At 42.1% G+C, this 25,013-nt stretch overlaps 1 protein-coding gene across 1 annotated transcript in view; it reads left to right on the top strand.

Annotated features, from left to right (window-relative positions):
• Ctnnal1 (catenin alpha like 1) overlaps positions 1-25,013 on the top strand; it is an 87,448-nt gene that overhangs the window by 38,763 nt on the left and 23,672 nt on the right. Inside the window, exons 7-11 of the mRNA XM_045141889.1 lie at positions 7,529-7,729; positions 10,229-10,315; positions 17,958-18,116; positions 21,066-21,158; positions 24,455-24,605. Of these exons, the coding sequence (XP_044997824.1) occupies positions 7,529-7,729; positions 10,229-10,315; positions 17,958-18,116; positions 21,066-21,158; positions 24,455-24,605 (691 nt within the window). The remainder of the gene's footprint in view (positions 1-7,528; positions 7,730-10,228; positions 10,316-17,957; positions 18,117-21,065; positions 21,159-24,454; positions 24,606-25,013) is intronic.

Here is a 25,013-nt window from a genome sequence, read left to right as displayed (position 1 = left end):
GCCTGTAATGTTTTGGGGGAATCAGGAACCTCCCTGGCCAACAATTCACTGGAAGGTATCCCATCCCTGGCACTGAAATTTTTCAAGTAATAGTCTGGCTTCTTGGTGTGCCATTATCAAAAAAGTAGGTTTCCATATGGCTTACTCATAACATCTTGAATTCCGATTAACCCTTCCCTGACCCTTCTTTTACTCAGTCTCTTCCCATGACCTCTCTAATGCCATTCTACCCTCAGCAATGTGCTCATCTACTCAATTCTGCCATTTTTGAGTCCTTACTCTGTACCAGTCCTGGTCTGAGTCTTTATGTTTATAACTTCCTGTAGTCCTCACAAGAACTCTTATCATCCTAACCATTGTTGAGAAGACAGAGTCATAGGTAAGATGAACTTGCTGGCTAGGAGGTGTCTGAGTTGGGATTTGAGTCCAGGCTGTCTGATTTCTTTCATCAGAGGAGGAGAGATGGTGACTGTGCTCTTAGGTGAAAGCAGTGTTGGAGTGTGGAAGGCCTTAGAAAATTATCTAGCCCAGTGTTCTCATTTAACAGATAGGAAAACCAAGACCCCGAGGAACTATCTAACATGCTAAGGGTTTCCCACCTGTAATAAGCAAGGCTGTAACAGGCATAGTGTTCTTTCCGTCTTAATGCACCTTGACTTCAAATATGTGAAGGTCTGTGTGGGAGCAGGGGTGAATAAAAGTAATGGAGAGGCTGGGGAGATGGCTCAGAGGTTAAAGGCACTTGCTTGCGAAGCCTGCTATCCTGGGTCCTTTCTGTTCCCTAGCCATTCACATAAAGCTAGATGTAAAAAAGTGGTGCAACATGAGTACACCGAGGGTGGTAGGAAGAGTGATGCAGCACTCACCAGCACCCACTGCAGGGCGCGTCACTTACTGGCTGGATGCAGGTCCACCTAGCGTGTCTTAGAATGTGTGGGTGTCTATGACTACTTTTCCTTTCAATTTTCCATCTAGCCTCTAATTCATTTTTCTTTCTTACTTTGGTTATAGAATAAACACACGATGTTAATTTCCTGGAAAAAAAAAAAAGTGGTGCAAGCATCTGTCATTCTGTTTGCAGGGGCAAGAGACCCTGACGTACATACACACACACACATTTTAGATTTTGAGGTAGGGTTTCACTCTAGTCCAGGCTGACCTGGAATTCACTATGTAGTCTCAGGGTGGCCTTGAACTCATGGTGATCCTCCTACCTTTGCTTCCCAAGTCCTGGGATTAAAGGCATGCACCACCGTGCCCGGTTTACAAATATATATTAAAGTAATAGAACTACTCTTTCTGCTGACTATTGCATGATGAAACACTCTGGAGACAGGATCTCACTGTGTAGCTCAGTCTTGCCTCAAATTTTGCAATCCTGGTATAGCCTCTTGAGTATTGGGATTACAGGCATGCTCCATGCCCACCTTAATACTGGTTTCTTCTTTTTTAATTAATTATTTATTTATTTGAGAGCGACAGAAACAGAGAGAAAGACAGATAGAGAGAGAGAGAGAGAACGGGCGCGCCAGGGCTTCCAGTCTCTGCAAACGAACTCCAGACGCGTGCGCCCCCTTGTGCATCTGGCTAACGTGGGACCTGGGGAACCGAGCCTCGAACCGGGGTCCTTAGGCTTCACAGGCAAGCGCTTAACCGCTAAGCCCTCTCTCCAGACAATACTGGTTTCTTTTGATTGATAATATAAACTATACAAATTGGATACTTTCTTATATTTGGTATTGTGAATGAATGTTATAAAAACACAGAATTGAATAGCCTTCAAGAAGATCCATGTTACTCTACGAAGTTGCTGTTTTAAAACACATATATGTTCTCCCTAAAAGGCAAAAGAACCCCAAATATTGTTACCATAAATGGTGTGAGGTCTTGGACTAATTAAATTCTCAGGTCCTCACCTCGTTGTCAAATCCATACCTGTTATCCATATTTGTTCTTTCTTACCTTAACAAAGAAATTCCTGCAGTTTGGGCATGTTGCTCAATTAGTAGCATGCTTGTTGTCTAGCATGCACATGGCCTTGGGGTACACCTCCAACACTGCATAAACCAGGTGTGGCAGCCCATGCCTGTAATCCCAACAATCGGAAGATGGAAGCAAGAGGATCAGTAGTTCAAAGTCATCCTCAGCTATAATGAGTTTAAGGTCAGCCTTGGCTATATGAGACCCTACCTTTAAAATTAAGAAAATTTACAATTTGTTGTCTCCAAGAAACTCACCTTTCTACAAAGGATAGACATTATCTTAGGGTAAAAGGTTGGAAGACGGTGTTTCAAGCAAATGGGCCTAGAAAACAAGCAGGGGTCGCTATCCTAATATCAGACAGGGTAGACTTTAGTCCGACGTTAGTCAAGAAAGATAAGGAAGGTCACTTTATATTGATTAAGGGCACACTCCAACAGGAGGACATTACAATCCTAAACATATATGCACCTAACATGGGGGCTCCAAATTCGTCAAACAAACACTATTAGAACTAAGGTCACAGATAACACCAAACACAGTGGTGGTGGGTGACTTTAACACCCCACTCTCATCAATTGACAGGTCATCCAGGGAAAGAATAAACAGAGAGGCATCTGGACTAAATGAGGTCATAGAAGGAATGGACCTAACAGATATATACAGGACATTTCATCCAAAGGCTGCAGAATATACATTCTTTTCAGCAGCACATGGAACATTCTCTAAAATAGACCATATATTAGGACACAAAGCAAATCTTAACAAGTTCAGGAAAATTGAAATGAGTGGGTCAATGTAGAAACCAAAAAGGAAATCAAAAAATTTATAGAGTCAAATGATAATGAGAACACAACATACCAAAATCTCTGGGACACAATGAAGGCAGTTCTAAGAGGTAAATTTATAGCCTTAAGTGCCTATATTAAGAAATTAGAAAGGTCGCAAGTAAATGACCTAATGCTTCGCCTTAAAGCCTTGGAAAAAGAAGAACAAGGCAAACCAAAAATTAGTAGACGGGAAGAAATAATAAAGATTAGGGCAGAAATTAATGAAATAGAAACAAAAAGAACAATCCAAAGAATTAATGAAACAAAGAGTTGGTTCTTTGAAAGGATAAACAAGATTGATAAACCCTTAGCAAATCTGACCAAAAGAAAGAGAGAAGAAACACAAATTAATAAAATCAGAGATGAACAAGGTAACATCACAACAGATTCCAGAGAAATTCAAAAAATCATAGGGACATACTATAAAAGCATATACTCCACAAAGTATGAAAATCTGAAAGAAATGGACGATTTCCTTGATCTATATGACCTACCTAAATTAAATCAAAATGAGATTAATCACTTAAATAGACCTATAACAAACATGGAGATCCGAACAGTTATCAATAATCTCCCAACTAAAAAAAGCCCAGGCCCGGATGGATTCACTGCTGAATTTTACCAGACTTTTAAGGAAGAGCTAACACCATTGCTTCTTAAGCTTTTCCAGGAAATAGAAAAAGAAGGAATTCTACCAAACTCCTTCTATGAGGCCAGCATCACCCTGATACCAAAACCAGGCAAAGATAGAACAAAAAAAGAAAATTACAGACCAATCTCCCTCATGAACATAGATGCAAAAATTCTCAACAAAATATTGGCAAACAGAATACAAGAGTATATCAAAAAGATCATTCACCCTGACCAAGTAGGCTTTATCCCAGAGATGCAGGGATGGTTCAACATACGCAAATCTATAAATGTAATACATTACATAAACGGGTTGAAGGACAAAAATCACATGATCATCTCATTAGATGCAGAGAAAGCATTTGACAAAATCCAACATCCCTTCATGATAAAAGTCTTACAGAGACTGGGAATAGAAGGAACATATCTCAATATAATAAAGGCTATTTATGACAAGCCTACAGCCAACATATTATTAAATGGGGAAAACTGGAAGCTTTTCCACTAAAATCAGGAACAAGACAAGGGTGTCCACTGTCCCCACTTCTATTTAATATAGTTTTGGAAGTCTTGGCCATAGCAATAAGGCAAGAGACACACATAAAAGGGATACAAATTGGAAAGGAAGAAATCAAGTTATCATTATTTGCAGATGACATGATTCTATACATAAAGGACCCTAAAGAGTCTACTAGCAAGCTGTTAGAGCTGATCAAAACCTACAGCAATGTAGCAGGATACAAAATAAATACACAGAAATCAGTAGCCTTCATATATGCTAACAACAAACACACAGAGGATGAAATCAGAGAATCACTCCCATTCACAATTGCATCAAAAAAAATAAAATACCTTGGAATAAACCTAACCAAGGAAGTAAAGAATCTATACAATGAGAACTTTAAAACACTCAAGCGAGAAATTGCAGAAGACACTAGAAAGTGGAGAAACATCCCTTGTTCCTGGATTGGAAGAATCAATATCGTGAAAATGGCAATCTTACCTAAAGCAATCTACACATTTAATGCAATCCCTATCAAAATTCCAAAGGCTTTCTTCATGGAAATAGAAAAAACAATCCAAAAATTCATTTGGAATCACAAAAAACCTCGAATATCTAAAATAATACTGAGCAACAAAAAAGAGGCTGGTGGTATCACCATACCTGATTTTACCCTATACTACAGAGCCATAGTAACAAAAACAGCATGGTACTGGCACAAAAACAGACATGTAGATCAGTGGAACAGAATAGAGGACCCAGATGTAAGCCCAAGTAGCTATAGCCACCTGATATTCGATAAAAATGCCAAAAATACTCATTGGAGAAGAAACAGCCTCTTCAGCAAATGGTGTTTTGAAAACTGGATAAATATCTGCAGAAGGATGAAAATAGATTCTTCTCTCTCGCCATGCACAAGAATTAAGTCCAAATGGATTAAAGACCTTAACATCAGACCGGAAACTTTGAAACTGCTAGAGGAAAAAGTAGGGGAAACCCTTCAACATATTGGTCTTGGCAAAGACTTTCTGAATACAACCCCAATTGCTCAGGCAATAAAACCACAGATTAACCACTGGGACCTAATGAAATTACAAAGATTTTGCACCGCAAAGGACACAGTGAAAAAAGCAAAGAGGCAACCTACAGAATGGGAAAAAATCTTCGCCAGCTATATATCTGATAGAGGATTAATATCTAGGATATACAAAGAACTCAAAAAGTTAAATAATAAGGAATCAAACAAGCCAATCAAAAAATGGGCTATGGAGCTAAATAGAGAGTTCTCAAAGGAAGAAATACGAATGGCATATAAGCATCTTAAAAAAAATGTTCTACGTCACTAGTCATCAGGGAAATGCAGATTAAAACTACATTGAGATTCCATCTCACTCCTGTCAGATTGGCCACCATCATGAAAACAAATGATCATAAATGTTGGCGGGGATGTGGAAAAAAAGGAACCCTTCTGCACTGCTGGTGGGAATGCAATCTGGTCCAGCCATTGTGGAAAACAGTGTGAAGGTTCCTAAAGCAGCTAGAGATTGATCTACCATATGACCCAGCTATAGCGCTCCTAGGCATATATCCAAAGGACTCATCTCATTTCCTTAGAAGTACATGCTCAACCATGTTTATTGCTGCTCAATTTATAATAGCTGGGAAATGGAACCAGCCTAGATGTCCCTCAACAGATGAGTGGATAATGAAGATGTGGTACATTTATACAATGGAGTTCTACTCAGCGGTAAAGAAAAATGAAGTTATGAAATTTGCAGAAAAATGGATGGACCTGGAAAGTATTATACTAAGTGAGGTAACCCAGGCCCAGAAAGCCAAGCGCCACATGTTCTCTTTCATATGTGGATCCTAGCTACAGATGACTGGGCTTCTGCGTGAGAATGAAAATACTTAGTAGCAGAGGCCAGTAAGTTGAAAAGGAGACATAAAGGGTGGAGAAAGGAAGGGAGGAGGATACTTAATAGGTTGATATTGTATATATATAATTACAATGATTGTAATGGGGAGGTCATATGATGGAGAATGGAATTTCAAACGGGAAAGTGTGGGGGTGGGGAGGGAGGGAATTACCATGGGATATATTTTATAATCATGGAAAATGTTAATAAAAATTAAAAAAAAATTAAGAAAATTGAGGTCAGGAGTGGTGACTCACACCTTTAATCCCAGCACTTGTGAGGCAGAGGTAGGAGGGTCGCCATGAGTTCAAGGCCACCATGAGACTACATAGTGAGTTCCAGGTCAGCCTGAGCTAGAGTGTGACCTTACCTTGAAAAACCAATAATAATAAATAAAGCAATTTTCTTACCTAACTAGGATGGAGACGTAGCTTGGACCAGGAGAAAGGGCAGCATGCACTCCCCTGTGGCCTCTCTACCATCCTAAACAGTGGTGTATACATGGGACATGTTAAAATAGGATGTATTGTAAGGATTGATTTGAAATGCCTGTTCAGGACTTAAAGTGCCAATGTACACTATCTATATGCAAATATTTACCCCCTGTGACCACAGTTAGGATCATTGCTACCTTTACCTCTGGGCTGAAGTTGTCTGACATATTTCATGGACTGGAGGTTAAAGTTGCAGTGACGTAGCAGATCTTCTGAAGCAAGTTCATTACCCATTCAAGGAGCTCTCCACACAGGGTAGCACGGCACTGAAAGCTGTTTCGGAGCTCCAGTGGGGGAGGATAGGCTGGAGTAGCATACAATGACCAGACTGTGGAACATTTTATGCTGGAAATTTGCACTTGATTCTTTTTTTTTAAACCGTACCTTTTTTTCTGATTTATTTTTATTTATTTATTGAGAGAGAAAGAGAGAATGGGTGCTCCAGGGCCTCTAGCCACTGCCAACGAACTCCAGATGCATGTGCTACCATGTGCAACTGGCTTACATGGGACCTGGAGAATCGAACCTGGGTCCTTAGGCTTCGCAGGCAAGCGACTTAACTGCTAAGCCATGTCTCCAGCCCTGCACTTGATTCTTTAATTGGGGAGGAGCTAATTAGACTTATGTGGCAGTATCAGGTTACATTGTAGAAAGCTTGTACAGCCCTCTAGGTTGAGGAGTTTGAGTCAGTGAAGTGCTGTTAGGGACATACAACTATATGGAAGGAGACCTGTTGGGTGACGAGGGGACTTTTTAGCTGGATCAGTGGAAGGCAGCGTCGATGCTTGTCTGGGTCCCTCTCTCAGGGACCTCTGTCTGCCACACTCTAGTCCACCTTCTTGACTCGGCATGTGTTATTGCTTGAGTATAATGTGTCTTTTTCCTTTGCCTACACATTTTGTAAGATGCATTTACCCTACCTGAGGCAGTTTGTTATTTCTACCAGTTCTACGTATTGCTGCCTTAGCACTCCCAGGAGTGAGGCTTTGCGTGGCTGCTGATGACAGTGAGCACTTTCTTCCTGGGTTGCTGGAAATATGGAGTCACTGGAGGCCGTCTCTTCCCCAGCCTAGGAAAGAAACTGCTGGCATTTTCCCGGGCATTGTTAGAAATTGCAGCCATGTTGATGAGGAGGGGATACTTACAGCGTTCGCGTATCCTTTTTGTGCTCAGATGAACCTTGAAGCTCTTCGGGACAATCCCTATTTCCAGTCCAAGGAGAGCCTGTCTGTGACACTGGAAGTTGTCTTGGAGCGCACAGAGGACTTCACTGATTCTGCCTACACCAGCCACGAGCGCCGGGAGCGCATCTTGGAGCTGTCAACTCAGACGAGAGCCGAACTGCAGGAGTTTGTGTCCGTGTGGATTCAAGCTGTAAGAACCATTTTCATCAACAGGAATCTGACGTAGTGGCTTTGTGCTAAGGTGTGGAGAGATGTGGGAGCTAACCCAACTAGCAGGAGCATGAATTTGGTCAGCATGGGGCTGGGGGGGGGGGGGAGCAAGATATCTCATCCCTTTTCTGCCTCCTAGTTGGCCAACATCTGCTTTCTGTACAGCACCCATGGTGCCTCAATGTTGCTGGGACTGTTGATTCTCCCTGGGCTGGTTGACTTCTGTTACTCTCTCTAGTTCACCCTGTTACCTCACTTTTCTGCCAGAATTGCCTCTGAAAAGAAGGCTTCTTCAGGGTGAAGCGCAGAGGCGTGGACCCTTACCTAGAAGCTCTTGGGACCCGAGTCTTAGGGCTGGAGCTGCACAGTTGGGCACGCTTCTAAACTCTGAGGCCAGCTGACCTACAGCCAGCATTTTAGAATGCTCACGGAGGTCTAGAGGCAGAAAAGACAAAGATAGACTCAGCTGGCAAGTAAAGGCTCTTTCATCCTTGCACAGACTCCGGGTCTAAATTGGTGAATAGCCACTTAGTAGTCCACAAGGAGGTGATGATGTGCTCAAAGCCTTGGGCAGGACTGGCAAAGTCAACGGAAGTGGGACAGCACAGGAAGTGTATTCCAGTCATAGTGGTGCATTACGAAAGGGAGAGGCAGGCCTGAAGCATGTTTCTGGCACCTTCTATTTATTTCTTAAACTTAGGCCAGTCCAGAAACACTTCACTTGGCTTAAAACACACAGCAGGGACAGAACAAACGTGGATATGATGAACACAAGCTTTGGCAGTGAGGCTGAAGAAGAGGGTGTGAATGTGGCTGAGGTTTTGAAAGAGGCTGCAGTGTACTTCCTGGTGGCTGGATTGACTTATAAATGAAGAGTGGATATGAATCGCAGATTTATTTTCTACTTTTTGGTGTCGTAACACTAAAAATGCTCATATATTAGAGAATTTTGCCCTCCCTAATAGAGTGGTATAAAGGATAGTATTTGTGTTTGTGCAATCTGTATGATATCTAATCTGAAGAGGAGATGGTTTTGTGATAATGGTAGCTCAACAGTTAATAGTAAATGTCTCGTGGTAAAGTGCCCTGCACTAAGAATCTGAGTCTACTCTTTTTTGTTTGTTCGTTTGTGTGCTTGCTTTGTTTTGTTTTTTCAGGGTAGGGTCTCACTCTAGCCCAGGCTCACCTGGAATTCACTGTGTAATCTCAGGTGGCCTCAAACTCATGGCGATCCTCCTACCTCTGCCTCCCTAGTGCTGGGATTAAAGGCGTGCGCCACGCCCGGCGGAATCTGATTCTAGTAATAGTTGACTTTGCAACTAACACCCTTCTGCTTCCCACGCACTCACATTGCTGACTCTGCCTGCCTGAGGGACTTCACTCATTCTTTTCTACCACTTGTAACTGAGTGCCTTTTATATACCAGAAACCCAATAGGAACCAGATAGAAAGGCTTTGCCCACTGTGCCTTTACAATATAAAAAAGTGTGGGAAGCATTGGGATACAGACATAAGCAAAAACTTTGTAAGTATCCTGGCAGACAGGAGTTGGAGGAAAGTGAATTTATAATTAGGGAAAGGAATCAAGAAGTCTTCAGCAAGCTACTGACGTTAATGTTGATTTGCTCATTCAGAGAATTGAATACCTATTGCCTGCCAACGGCTGTGCCTGGTACTGTGAATCAATCTAGTGTGAACAGAATGGGCATGACCCCAGCCCTCAGGCTGCTTACAGAGGCCCAGTGGGGGAAGACAGACTTTAAACAAACCAAGTAAGATAAATATGTAATTTTCATCTGGTCTGATTACTTACAGAACAGATTAGAGTGGGTTAGGAAGAGGGTCTAGTTTAGATTTAGACTGGATGATCTCAGAAGACCTTTCTGAGAAAGAAAGATTTCTGTCAGGTGTTCAGGTGAACAGTGGGAAATTAATTTTTAACTATGTTAAGAACAAATGGTGGCACATACCTTTAATCCTGGCACTCAGGAGGCAGAAATAGGATGATCGCCGTGAGCTCAAGGCCACCCTGAGACTACATAGTGAATTCCAGGTCAGCCTGGGCTAGAGTGAGACCTTGCCTTGAGAAAAACAGACCAAACAAAACAATAAAAAAGAATAAAGGGATGAACATTCCAGGAAGGACATAAAGAAATTAGTTGTAAACATGAATTTATTAAAGGAACTTTCATCCTAAAAATTCATCTGTTTATAGGTAGTATGTAAAATTGAGTAAATAACTAAATTTCTGTTTTCTACTCTAACCTTAAACAGCTAAATATAAAAAATTGCTTTAATGGTCTTACAGTATAATTCACTGGTACAGTGTGTGGTGTCACATGTTTGATTTCTAGCACCTGGAAACAAAAATTCTTTTATTATAATTAACTGGTATTAAATGTATGATAATTTAATTAAAATAGCAGACTTAAATGCTGAGGTGACCCTACATATATACTTGTTTTGTTACAATTTTTAGCAAAGCCGGAAAACAAAAAGCATGACTGAAGAACTGGAACTCAGTATGTTGAAAATCAGTCACAGTCTCAATGAACTTAAGAAAGAAGTAAGTGGTCTGAAATTTAGCCTCATAATTCTTTGCTAATTTTCATGTGATGTGCTACATCTGAATTGTACATATACTAGTGGGCTTCTGTGCTTATGAAATGTTTTAAATTTTCCCTCTGACCATCCAGGCATCATTTCCAAACCTTGCACATGAAGAGTCATACCAGCATTATTCATAACAGAAACAACCTAAACGTCCATCAGCAGAGAAATTGATAAAATGACTTTAGCATAACTGTGCTGAATACTATTAAGCCACAGTGTAGGTGAATTGGAAAACATTATGCTGAGTAAAGAGAGTCCAAGCTCAGAAATTTGTATGCTTCCATTTAGAAAAAACGTGTAGGCCGGGCATGGTGGCACACAAAACCAAACAGAACAAACAACAACAACCAAACAATCTGATGAGTTTTGAAAACACGTTAGCCATCCATCTATTGCTACACATTATTTCAAACATTTCCATTACTTCAAAAAGGCCTCCTATGTACTCCTCCAGCAAATATTCTCCCCATTTCTGATCTCAGGGAGCCACTAATCTGACTTAATCATTACAATTTAGTTTTGTCTTGTTGACATATTTTTGGGATTTTTGTTTGTTTATTGAGGTAGGGTCTCAATCTAGTCCAGGCTGACCTGTAAATTCACTATGTAGTCCCAGGCTGGCCTTGAAGTCACAGCAATCCTTTTACTTCTGCCTCCTGAATGCTGGGATTACAGGTGTGTGCCACCATGCCTGGCTAAACTGTACCTTTAAACTTAGGTGTGTTTTCTAATAAATTATACCTCATCAAACTTAAAGTTGATTTTTTAAAAACAGCCTTTGAGTTGAGAAGATTTCCTTGTTTCTGAGTGAAAATGTGGGCATCTCTGACTTACTTAGCCATTCAGAGAATTGGAAGTCCTGTGGTCTCTTTTAGATTAGGTTTGTTCACACACTACTACTGGGCTGTCTTTTTGTTGTTGTTGTTTTCACTTTATTTTATTTATTTGCAAGCGGGAGGGAGGGAGGGAGGGAAGAAAAGAAGTGGAAAGAGAATGGGCACGCCCAGGCCTCCTGCCACTGTAAATGAACTCCAGACACATGTGCCACTTTGTGCCTCTTGCTTCATGTGGGCACTGGGGAATTGAATCCAGGCCATCAGGCTTTGCAAGCAAGTGTCTCCAACCACTGAGCAATCTCTCCATCCCTGGCATGTCTATTTTTGAATGTCTTATTTTGGGACACAACCCTGCCCACCTGTACTGTCTACTGTATTTTCTTTCTGTAATATGGATAGGCTGCTTCAAGGGAACCTCTGTGACCTACAAAGCCTAAAATACTTGCTATCTGGCCCTTTCTTCATGGAAAAGGTTTCATCTCAACTTTCATTTATACAATAGAATCACAGTTAGAACATTCTCCCTAATGTCAGCATTTCTTTCTTTTCTTTTCTTTCTTTCTTTTTTTTTTCCAAGGTAGGGTCTCACTCTAGCTCAGGCTGATCTGGAATTCACTATGTAGTCTCAGGGTGGCCTTGAACTCACTGCCTCCGAAAAGCTGGGATTAAAGGCGTGTGCCACCACACCCAGCTTAGCATTTCATTTTTCATGTAGTAGCAGGACTTCCCTATTGTTTCCCATTCCCTAGCTATTCTTAGCTTTGGGGACCATGTGGACCACATGGTCTCTTCTCTTTCATTCCTTTATCCTCCATGGTGTTGCTGTGGTTACTGCTGTTTTGCCAGGCTGTGACAGAGAGAGAGGAGAGCAAGTTGAGGGTGGAATTTTTTTTTGTAACTGTTGTCCTTATAAGATGGCTTTGGGTTCATTTGATGATTAAAGCTGACTTTTGGGGCTGGAGAGATGGCTTAGCATCTAAGGTATTTGCCTGTGAAGCCCAGGGACCCAGGTTTGATTCCCCAGAACCCACATAAGTCAGATGCATGTGGTGGTGCATGCATCTGGAGTTTGTTTTCGGTGGTGTGCCCATTCTCTCTCTCTCTCTAATAAATAACTATAATAGATATAATAAATATAATAAATAAATAAATGTAAAAGAATATTTTAAAAAGAACCTTTAAAGTTGACTTTCCCTCTCATGGATGCTTTGGAGGATATCTCCGCAGTTCTCCTGTGCCTGTCTCCTCACCCCAGTACTTAACTGCTGTGACTCCCTCCGCCTTGAGGGAGGCTCCAGACAGACCCTTCTCACAAAACTTTTCCTTTCACAACTTGTTGGCTCTGTTGTGCATGTAAAATGAGTCCAAGTCTCAAGAGAATGGAATGGGGTTCTTAATGTTTCTTTTATAAATTCTCTATACTGCGGTCTGTTTTACTTCTTCGCTAGGACCTGATACCCCTGTTGAAACTTCTGTTTAGACAGCTTGTTAAATATGGAAAGACACGGTTTCCTCTGTTTTACAAAAGAAGCTCACCCATTTGGTCTCATCCTGTTCAGTCTTCATCAGGTGATTGTTGAGCCCCCTGCACTGTCAGTTCATCATGGAATAGACTGACTTTCCACAGGCTTCATTTTCCTTATCTCAAATGTTGTACCACATCACCCTTAAGGAGTTCTTTTAAGGAGTAAGGGAAGTGCTGTGTGGAAAGTTGCTGTGGGCATGGCACAGATAACTAACTGGGTGTCTGCTCTCTCTCCTTCCTTTTCAACCCTTAGGACCTCTTGTAAGAGGCACGTGATCTTGTCAAGTTGCTCATTGTGGCACGGTTTCACAATCTGGCAAATAAAGGGTTGGTGTTAGATATTCTCCAAGGCCTTTCTGGTCACACTAAAATTCTTAGGTGGCATTTTATTTCCAAAGGAAAGGAATTTTAATATCTTCGTTTCTGGCTATAATTATTCTGATCTGATTGCATGAGTGCAGATAACTCTACTGTTAATTCTATAGAAAGTCCTACAATTTGAATAGATATTAGATTATTTCCAGGAGAAAAATAAATTATTTAAAGAGGCTTAATTCAGTCAGATTTTCCCTAAAATAATTTTCTAATTAAAAGCTATCTTTTGGGCTGGAGAGATGGCTTAGCGGTTAAGCGCTTGCCTGTGAAGCCTAAGGACCCCGGTTCAAGGCTCGGTTCCCCAGGTCCCACGTTAGCCAGATGCACAAGGGGGCGCACGCATCTGGAGTTCGTTTGCAGAGGCTGGAAGCCCTGGCGCGCCCATTCTCTCTCTTTCCCTCTATGTGTCTTTCTCTCTATGTCTGTCGCTCTCAAATAAATAAATAAAAAATGAACCAAAAAAAAAAAAAGCTATCTTTTGGGGCTGGAGAGATGGCTTAGTGGTTAAGCACTTGTCTGTGAAGCCTAAGGACGCTGGTTCAAGGTTTCATTCTCCAGGACCCATGTTAGCCAGATGCGCAACGGGGCACACGTGTCTGGAGCTCATTTGCAGTGGCTGGAGGCCCTGGCGCACCCATTCTCTCTCTCTCTCTCTCTGCCTTTCTTGCTCTGTTGGTCACTCTCAAATAATTAAATAAAAATAAACAAAAATTTAAAAAACGTTATCTTTTTTAGCTGGGCATGGTGGCTCATGCCTTTAATCCCAGAAGTCGGGGGGCAAAGGTAGGAGGATCGCCATGAGTTCAAGGCTACCCTGAAATTACATAGTGAATTCCAGGCTCTGCCTGGGCTAGTAAAACCCTACCTCAAAAAATAAAAATGAATGAATGAATGAATAAGACATTATAAAAAATTTTAAAAAGTTATCTTTTTTTTTTTTTTTGGAATGACCCCTCATCCATGTGTCATATCAGTAAAAACAACAATAACAACAACAAAAGAAAAAAAAAAAAAACCACTGGAAGCCAGGCTTGGTGGTGCACGCTTTTAATCCCAGCACTTGGGAGGCAGAAGTAGGAGAATCACCATAAGTTCGAGGCCACCCTGAGAATGCAAAGTGAATTCCAGGTCAGCCTGGGCTAGAGAGAGACCCTACCTCAAAAAAAACAAAACCAAAAACAAAAAACCACTGGATATCCATGACCTCACAGTGCCTGACACTATCTACATAAGACCATTATAATATGAAGAAAAGATCATGACATCAAAATAAAAGAAAGACTGATTGAGGGGATATGATGGAGAGTGGAGGTTCAAAGGGGAAATTGGGGGGGACTTACCATGGAATATTGTTTATAATTATGGAAGTTGTCAACAAAAATAAATAAATAAAATAACAAAAAAAAGGGGGCGGGGAGGTTGAGAGCTGGCTTAGCAGCTAAGGCACTTGCCTGTGAAGTCTGAGGACCCATGCTCTACTCTCCAGATACAGGTTAGGCAGACACACAAAGGAGAGGCATGCACAAGGTCGCCACTAGGTAGTGCAAGCATCTGGAGTTCAATTTCAGTGGCTGAGGCCTTGGCATGCCAATTTTCTTTTTTTTTTTCCTCAATTTTTATTAACATTTTCCATGATCATAAAAAATATCCCATGGTAATATTCTCCCCCCCACCACTTTCCCCTTTGAAATTCCATTCTCCATCATATCCCCTCCCCATCTCAATAAGTCTCTCTTTTATTTTGATGTCATGAACTTTTCCTCCTCTTATGATGGTCTTGTGTAGGTAGTGTCAGGCACTGTGAGGTCATGGATATCCAGGCCATTTTGTGTCTGGAGGAGCATGTTGTAAGGAGTCCTACCCTTCCTTCGGCTCTTACATTCTTTCCACCACCCCTTCCGCATTAGACCCTGAGCCTTGGAAGGTTTAATCAAGATGTTACTCAGTACTCCAGTCACTTCTTTCCAGTACTAAGATACCTTCTGAGTCATCCCAAGGACACTGCCATCTGAAAAGAGAAGATTCTCTACCCAAAGTGAGAGTAGTGTTAATATAAGGGTATGAATATTAAGAGAAGTGCTTACTGGGCAGTTTGATAAGCATAGTATATACATTTATCCAGATATCAGCAGATGTTACACCCCCAGGGCTCATTACTATTCCTGTTTTAAGTTTTCAGTATCAGGGATGTGTTCCCCCCGCCATGGAGCAGGCCTCCAGTCCATTTGGAGCGCAGTTGGTTTCCACCATGACAGATGTGCCACTATTGCACCCATTGGCTCATTTGGCCTGGCTGGCCAATTATAAGGCTTGCAGTGTCCACTGTTGAGTATCTTCACTGGTGGTATCTCTTTCTCCCATTGAACTACATGTAGAATGGGCATGCCAATTTTCTATCTCTCCTGTCTATCTCTCGCTCTCTCTAAAATAAAAATAAATAATTAAAAAAAGGATTTCAGAGTTAATAGTGACCAAAAATATCCAGTGAGAGTGAGAGTGAATGTTTAAAATCAATTCCAGCCAAGTAGGATTATATTCTGGGCTTTTGTTTTCTGTTTGTCTGTTCTTATTGCTTTGACTATATTTGTTTCTTTCTTATTGCTGGGACAAATACCTGACCAGAAGCAGCTTATAGAAGGAAAGGAAGGGTTTATTTCTGGCTTTTTTTTTTTTTTTTTTTAATGAGAGAAAGAGAATTGGTACACCAGGGCCTTTAGCCATTGCCATTGAACTCTAGACGTGTACGCATGTGCTACCTTGTGCATTTGGCTCACCTGGGTTCTGGGGAGCTGAACCTGGGACCTTAGGCTTCTCAGGCAAGTGCCTTGACTGCTAAGCCATCTCTCCAGCCCCTGGCTTATGGTTTTGTAGAGAAGTTCCATCATGGTAAGGAAAGCATGGCAGGGAAGATAGCTGGGCATTACGTCTTCACATCAGCAGGCAAGATGTAGAAAAAGTGAGCTATGGGTGGCAAGTGGGGCTGAACTATAATACCCCAAAGCCCCCACCCCACGGTGACACATTTTCTGTAGCAAGGCTCCACCTCCCATAGGCTCTATAACCTTCCAGAACCCAGTGCCACCAACTGGGGATTAAGTATTCAAACAGGCGAGGAGACAATTTACATTCCAATCATCACACTGACCCATTTGTTCTTAGGGAGTAGTGTTTTGGATCACAACTGCAGCTGAGAGGGGGTTCTGGGTCCTATTTGTCCTGTACGTCAGGCTTCTAGCATAGTGCCTGTCATGACGTAGGTATTTAATATTGAATACCCAATTGGCTGAATACTTTTCACATGTTTTTCTTCCTTCCTTCCCTCTCTCCTTCCCTCCCTCCTTCCCTGTCTCTCTCTCTTTCCTTCTTCCCTCTCTTTTTCCTTTCCCTCCTTCTTCCTTCCCGCCCTTTTTCCCTTCCTTCCTCTATCCCTTCATCCTTTTTCCCTTCCCGTCCTCCATCCTTCTCTCTTCATTCCTCTTCCTCCCTTTTTCCCTTTCATGAATCAGAAATTCAATCAACATTTAAAAAAAAAAAAAAACATTTTAGGGCTAGAGAGATGGCTTAGCAGTAAAGTGCTTGCCTGTGAAACCTAAGGACCCCAGTTCCAGGCTCAATTCCCCAGGTCCCTTGTAAGCCAGATGCACAAGGTGGCGCATGCATGTGGAGTGTGTTTGCAGTGGCTAGAAGCCCTGGCATACCCATTCTCTTTCTGCCTCTCTCTCTGTCTCTGTCTCTCTCTGTCGTTCTTAAATAAATAAATAAAAATAAACAAAAAAAACCATTTTGTTTATTTGAGAGGGAGAAAGAGGTAAATAGAGAAAAAGAGTGAGAATGGGTACAGGAGAGCCTCCAGCCATTGCAAAATAACTGCCGACACATGTGCCATATGCACCTAGCTTTATATGGGTACTGGGGAATAGAACCTGGGGTCCTTAGGCTTCACAGGCAAGCACCTTAACAACTAAGCCATCTCCAGCCCATCAACCAACATTTTAAAGCATGTATTATGACCTATTGGAAACTAAATCCTTGGGCTGGAGAGATGGCTTAGCAATTGAGGTGTTTGCTTGTGAAGCCAGAGAACCCAGGTTTGATTCCCCAGGACCCACATAAACCAGATGCAAAAGAATGGAAATTAAATCCAGGGTTTTGTGCACACTAGACAAGTGCTCTACTACACAGCTATATTCCCAGTTATTCATAGTACTCTAACTAGTATAGTTCTTTTTTTTTTTTTTTTGTGGTAAGGTCTCACTCTAACCCAAACTGACCTGGAACTCACTGTAGTCCCAGGCTGGCCTCAAACTCATGGTGATCCTCGTACTGCTGCCTCCCGAGTGCTGGGATTAAAGACGCGCACCACCACACTCAGCAGTAAATATTATACCCATCTCTCACCAACTTTGGGCGTAGCAGAAGCCCAGCTGATAATCAGATGGAGAAGTGCCCAGGCTTCTCTGCCACTGGATGACCTGGTCATCTTCTACAAACCACAGTTCTGCTGGCACCAGGGCACTTGGAGGAGTAGACATTAGCCCTGCTCATGGGAGGACTTATGTGCTCTTACAGAACTGTAGCGCTTAGAGTACTATTACCCTGCGCCAGTGCCCGAGGGGATGCTACGTCTGTGCTGTTACCGCAGGGAATGCCACATCTATACTGTTACCGCAGGGAATGCCACATCTATACTGTTACCGCAGGGAATGCCACATCTATACTGTTACCACGGGGTGCTACCCTGGTACTGTTACCCCAGGGGATGCTATACTTGGAGCAGATCAAGTGGGACTGTTACATGCTTTTGGGGGCTTGGTCACAAACCTCATTGTCCGTCTGTCCTTTGCCCTCCACATGTGCAGCTTCACAGTGCAGCGATGCAGCTGGCGGCAGACCTAGTCAAATACCATGCTGACCATGTGGTTTTACAAGCATTAAAACTTACTGGAGTAGAAGGAAATTTAGAAGCTTTGGCTGAATATGCCTGTAAACTCTCTGAACAGAAAGAACAGCTTGTTGAGGTAAGTCAGTCTTGCTTGCTAAGATGCTGTCGTTTATAATACAGTAGTTAAACTCTCATGAGGGGATAGTAACGTGGGTATAGTTCTTGGGTTAACTTACCTGAGCATTTTTCCTCTCCCCTTTGGAATCTTAAACTCATAGCATGTCTGCTCTGTTCTTACAATAGTCTGTCCTCTAAAACAAAACAATGAAAATGTTGGAACCCCCAAATCAATTTTTTAAAATAATTATTAGTTTTTTGTTTGTTTGTTTTGTTTTTTGAGGTAGGGTCTCACTGTAGCTCAGGGTGACATTTAATTCACCATGTAGTCTCTGGGTGGCCTAGAACTTGCAGCAATCCTCCTACCTCTGCCTTCTGAGTACTGGGATTAAAGGTGTGTGCCACCATCCCCAGCCCCAAAATATTTCCTCTTTCTTTCCCTCTTTCTTTCTTTCTTTCCTTCTTTCTTTCTTTCTTTCTTTCTTTCTTTCTTTCTTTCTTTCCCTCTTTCTTTCTTTCTTTCCTTCTTTCTTTCTCTCATTCTTCCTCCCTCCCTCCCTCCCTTCTGCCCTCCCTCTCTCTCTCTCTCTCTCTTTCTTTCTTTCTTTTTCCCCCCTAAGTAGGGTCTTGCTCTATCCCAGGCTGACCTGGAATTCATTATGTAGTCACAGGTTGGCCTTGAGCTCACAGCGATCCTTCTACTTCTGCCCCCCAAGTGCTGGGATTAAAGGCATGTACCACCACATCTGTCTCCAAAACAATATTTCTTAATCTTCTCAACTATATTGTCACAGAAAGATTAGCCACTGGAGGTAGTCAAGTGACCTGGTTTCTATGTAAATCTGGTCAGGTCTCAGCAGGAAGGAGATGGCCCATTGAAGTTAGGATAACTTGAGGAGGGCCAAATGAAGGGGCTATTCACAACTGTATGGGGAAACCTTACATGAGAGCTCAGGAGTTCGAGCTAGTGGAGGCAGAGCTGGTACCATCCTAGGCCCAAATTAACAGAGGAGATGGATCCTGGAAGAATTCCCTTGAGAAGTTAGAAAGTTTGGACTAGACACACAGATAGCCCAAGGTGACCCCCCACAGGGAAGAGACATCCATGAAAGGAAAGGCCCTTACTCTCCTGGCTTCTGATGGTCAACTGCTCAGTGTTCCATTGGTCAAACACAGCTTGGACAACTCAGGCCAGTCTGCCAGGGCAGGCAGCAGCTTGTAGGAGGAGGAGGGTGGGAACTGAAGGACAGAGGGAATGCATACTACTCCTCCCTCAGCCTTTCCTCCTCCACTCTAGTCTGCTGTCACTGGAGGTCCACCTGCCCACTTCTTTTGTAATTCTGTTTGGCTAATAGTCTAAATAATAGTCTAAATCTTCCATCTACAAAAAAAAAGTCAGAAGCCGGGTGTGGGGGCACAAGTCTTTAATCCCAGCGCGCAGGAAGCAGAGATAGGAGGAGAGTTCAAGGCCACCCTGAGACTACATGGTGAGTTCCGGGTCAGCCTGAGCAAGAGTGAGATCCTACCTCACCCCCCCCAAAGAAAAAGGCCAGAAATCTACACGTTAAAAGACACAGCTTAACCATGTTGGCTGTATGTGTGGTGGGAGTGTTGTCATATAGCCAATGTGTACAAATGCAGTCTTCACATGTCTAATGTATCCTGCTCAGAAATTCTCAAAGAATGATGGCTAAGCAGAGCCTTTAGATTCTCCAGACTAGCTTCATCTCCTTGCTTTGTTTACATAGCAGCCTGGAAGCTTCTTGAGAACATTCTTAAAATTGCTGTAGATTTACTTCCTTTGTTTAATAAATTTCATCCTTCAAAGTCTATAAACCAAATATTACGACTGTGGGGGAAATTAAATATTCAGAATCTTGCGACAAATCTTTTTTAATAGCAAGACCAAATTTTCTGCTTAAAACCTTGAGGTTCTCTGTAATTTTCTCCAGTGGAGGCTTTCTGCCTATTAAACCAGTCTGGGTAACCCACTGTTATATTAAAGAAGAAAGGTGAGCTGGGTGAGGTGGTGCTCGCCTTTAGTCCCAGACAGAGGCATGAGGTCAAGGCCAGCCTGAGACTACATAGTGAATTCCAGGTCAGCCTGGGATAGAGCTGAGACCCTATCATTTAAAATTTTTTTATTTGTTTGAGAGTGAAAGACAGACACAGAGAAAGGCAGAGCAAGAATGGGCACACCAGGGTCTCCAGCCACTGCAAATGAACTCCATATGCATGTGCCCCCTTGTTCATCTGGCTTACATAGGTACTGGGGAATTGAGCCTTGAACCAGGGGGTCCTTAGGCTTCACAAGCAAGTGCTTCACCACTAAGCCATCTCTCCAGCCTTGACCCTATCTTGAAAGAAGAAGGAGGAGGAGGAGGAAGGAAGAAATAATAAGAAGAAAAAAGTCATGCTTACCAAATTGATCCTAAGAGGAAGTAGTATCTCTTGAGAGAATGTGTAGTTTGCAGTAACTCTGGCTGGCTATAAGACCTTGGCCACTTCTGAGCTCCATGTAGAGAATGCATGTGCATGAGACCTGTTCACATTCTCCATCTGGTTCTAGTATTTTTTGTCCATCTTACCAGCTGTGGCCTTCGCTCATGTGCAGGGCTATTCTCATGGGTTTTTTTTTTTTTAAATACTTGATTTGTTTATTTGAAAGAGAGAATGAGGGGGAGAGAGAGAGAGAATGAGAATGGGTGCTCCAGGGCCTCTAGGCTTTGCAAACGAGTTCTAGACGCGAGTGCCACCTTGTGCATCTGGCTTATGTGGGTCCTGGGGAATCGAATCTGGGTCCTTGGGCTTTGCAGGTGAGCACCTTAACTGCTAAGCCATCTCTCCAGCCCCCTTCTCACAGGTTTTAATGAATGTTATTTATACAACTTGATTTTCTTTACAATGTGATGCTCTGCTCTGTGAAGGGCAAGAGTGAACACTGAAATATAGATGTGCTTTCTAACAGACCTGTCGACTGCTGCGGCATGTATCTGGAACAGAGCCTCTGGAAATAACCTGCATCCATGCAGCAGAGACATTTCACGTGACCGGCCAACAGGTAGGTAATGAATGGCCAGTGGTTCTTTCCCTGATATGCGTTATCTGATTGTCAAACATTGTGAGGGAAGGTGGCAGCTACCTCTCTGGAGGCCTGATCTACTGAGAGAAAGAAATCATGCTGGCACTGTACCAGAAGATGACTGATGTGACAATGGGTTAAAATCCACCAGACTCGAGATTGGCTCATTTAACGAAATCCGAGTTTATGTCTGTCGTATATGAAGCTGTTGATGCTGCAGGTTGTTCCTCTTGGTGATTCAGGCTTCTTCTATCTAGGGTCCTGAATCTCTGCTAGACTCTGCATTGAATCCTTGGATGGGGCTGGGAGAGAGCACTGAGTACTAGGAGGTTTGGATGGACCAGGATTGGGAGTGGCGGCCCACGGTCCCATAGATAGAACTTAGTCACATGACCATACTCCTGCATTTGGGAGGCTGTACAGGTGGTAGTCTTGTGTGTCTAGGGTGAAGAAAAAACAGACCTTGATGCAAACATAATAGTCTCTGTAAAAAAAAATTATTCAGCACATTTATGGTAGTATTTTTATTTATTTATTTTGAGGCGTGGTTTCACTCTAGTTCAAGATGACCTGGAATTCACTATATAGTCTCAGGTGGCCTCAAACTCATGGTGATCCTCCTACCTCTGCCTCCTGAGTGCTGGGACTAAAGGTGTGTCACACCATGCCTGGCTGTGGTAGTATTTTACAGTCTGAAGAGATATCTGCCCACATTACTATGTTTTGTGGGAGGTAATGTGACATGGAAGAGCCTGGACCCTGAATCAGGTTCATCTCAGCTTAAATGTTAGCTTTGTAAATACTAGTGACTGAATCTTGAACAAGCTACTTATCATCTTTGATCTCCAGTTTCTTTAGCTGCAAAATGAGAGTAATACCTCCTCGAGAAGGGTAGTATTTTTTGTGGCTTTGAGGACTGGTGCATACCAAACACTTAACACAAGCATGCCAAGCATAGTATCTAGTTTGTCTTCATAGGTGTGTGATATATACTGTGAGTATGAATTATTTTATGGAAATGGCTTTCCTGAAAGTTTTCCATGAAATGAAGATAATTGTTCCCTAAATTTTGAGAACAATGTGCATCAGTTACTTTTTCATTTGCGGGGACAAGATATCCAACCAAAAGCACCTTAAGGATGGAAAAGGTTTAATTCAGCTTGCAGCTCCAGAGGGTAGAGTCTTCCATTGCAGGAGAAACACGGCAGGAACAAAATGCTGGCTTACATCATCACATCCACAGGGAGGAAGTAGAGAGAGAGGAATACTGCAGGCAGAGCTAGTATTCTCCTTTTTAGACAGTCTAGAGTCTCCAGCCCATGAGGTGGCCCTACCCACAGTTAGGGTGGGTCCTCTCACTCAACTAATCAAAGCTAGAAAATCCGTCTCAGATACGACAGATTTATTTCCATGGTAGTTCTAAACCTTGCCAAATTGACAACCAGATGTTAACTCACACAATGTATATTGTTTATCCCAGAAGTTAGAGTATAAGGAACAGTGGGTTTTGCTCTATTATGTACCTCTACATTATTCAACATAAGGCTTTGGTAGAAACTACTTCATAGTTGTTTTCTTTTTATTTCTGTTTTGTTTGACAGCTTCCATAATTATAAACCATGATAGTTCCCTCCCCCCACTTTCCCTTTGCAACTCCACTCTCCATCATATCCCCTCCCTCCCTCAATTAGCCTCTCTTTTACTTTGATGTCATGATATTTTCCTCCCATTATGATGGTCTTATGTAGGTAGTGTCAGGCACTGAGAGGTCATGGATATCCAGGCCAGTTTGTGTCTGGAAGAGGGCATTGTAGGTCCTATCCTTCCTTTGCCTCTTACATTCTTCCCCTCACCTCTTCCTCAGTGGATCCTGAGCCTTGGAAGGTGTGATAGAGATGTTTCAGTGTTGAGCACTCATCTGTCACTTTTCCTCAGCACTATGGTGCCTGCTGAGTTCATAGTTGTTTGCATTATGTTTGTGTGTGCAAGTGCATGTGTGTGTGTAGGTATGTGTGTGCACAGAGAGAGAGAGAAAAAGAGAGACACCAAGGATCAACATTTGGTATCTTTTCAATTGCTCTCCACCTTTTTTTAAAAAAAAAACTTTAAATTTTTTTAAAATTAATTTTTTAATTTTTTTTAAAAAATAACTTTTTAATTTTTTCAAGGTATGGTCTCACTCTAGCCCAGTCTGACTTGGAATTCATTCTGTAGTCCTCCTGAGTGCTAAGATTAAAGGTATGCACCACCATGCCCAGCTTAATTTTTTAACTTTTTTTTTTTTTAAAGATACTTATTTGAGAGAGAGGAAGAATGGGCATGCCAGGCCTCTAGCCATTGCAAATAAACTCCAGATGCATTTGCCACCTTGTGCATCTGGCTTTATGTAGGAACCAAACCCAGGTCCTTTGGCTCTGCAGGCAAGTACCTTAAGTGCTAAGTCATCTCTCCAAATCAATTGTTTTTTTTTTTTCTTAAATATTTATTTATTTACTTGAGAGAGAATGGGCACTTCAGGGCCTCCAGCTACTGTAATCAAACTCCAGACACTCCAGATAGCACCTTGTTCATCTGGTTTACGTGGGTCCTGAGGAATTGAACCTGGGTCCTTTGGCTTTGCAGGCAAGTGCCTTAACTACTAAGCCATCACCCCAGTCCCAGACCAATCTTTTAACTTCTTATTGACAAATCCCATACATGTAGACAATATACTGTGATTATAGACCACCTTATTTTTTTTTTAATACTTTTAAAAAAATTTTTATTTATTTATTTGAGAGTGACAGAGACAGAGAGAAAGACAGATAGAGGGAGAGAGAGAATGGGCACTCCAGGGCTTCCAGCCTCTGCAAACGAACTCCAGACGCGTGCGCCCCCTTGTGCATCTGGCTAACGTGGGACCTGGGGAACCGAGCCTCGAACCGGGGTCCTTAGGCTTCACAGGCAAGCGCTTAACCGCTAAGCCATCTCTCCAGCCCCCACCTTATTTTTTGAGCCAGGGTCTCTCATTGAACCGGGAGTTCACTGATTCAGCTACGCTAGCTGGCTGGCTAACAAGGCCCAGGGGTCTCCTGTCTCTGCCTTCTCAGTGCTAGGACTACCAGTGTACCTTCCATGCCCGGCTTTTTGTATGGGTTCTGTGCATCATGTTTGTGCAGCAAGCTTTGGTTGTTTTCTGAATGGAACAGGAAGTATAGGGTTAATTCTTAATCTCCAATGGGATCCTTAGGGCTGAGATTTTAGAATTCACACCTGTGTATTTTGTGCTCCTGCAGATTATTTCTGCTGCTGAAACACTAACATTACATCCATCTAGTAAGATTGCTAAAGAAAACCTAGATGTATTTTGTGAAGCTTGGGAATCTCAAATTAGCGACATGTCCATGCTCCTGAGAGAAATCAATGATGTCTTTGAAGGAAGACGAGGTGAGAAACTGACCACATATTGAAATATATTATTTCATTTCTTCTTTATATGTTATATTTTTACTGTAATTGTATTTTTAAAGTATTAACTTTCAGATGCAAAATGAATAATGTTGGTATAGCCCAGTTGGATTATTTTTAGCATAAAATATCTTCCACGGGAAAGTGATAAAAATATTATTATGTCTCTAATTTTAGTCTCTAATCAATAAGATTTGTTGTACTACAGTGTAGTAGACATCTGGATTGGCATTCTCATTTTCCTATTGACATTAAGTCAGTTTATATTTCTTCTAAATTGCCTTTTAGCTTTAGTACAAATGCTCTTGTATAGTATAGGAGTTCTCTGATTTAATTCTACTAACTTCATAATGAAATGAATGTAGTTGTTTGATTTTTGAATTGCCT

The sequence above is a fragment of the Jaculus jaculus genome, chromosome 1, assembly GCF_020740685.1.
Source record: "Jaculus jaculus isolate mJacJac1 chromosome 1, mJacJac1.mat.Y.cur, whole genome shotgun sequence".
NCBI lineage: Eukaryota > Metazoa > Chordata > Mammalia > Rodentia > Dipodidae > Jaculus > Jaculus jaculus.
The sequence above is the reverse complement of the archived record's forward strand: the minus strand, read 5'-3'. Positions and strand labels throughout refer to the sequence as shown.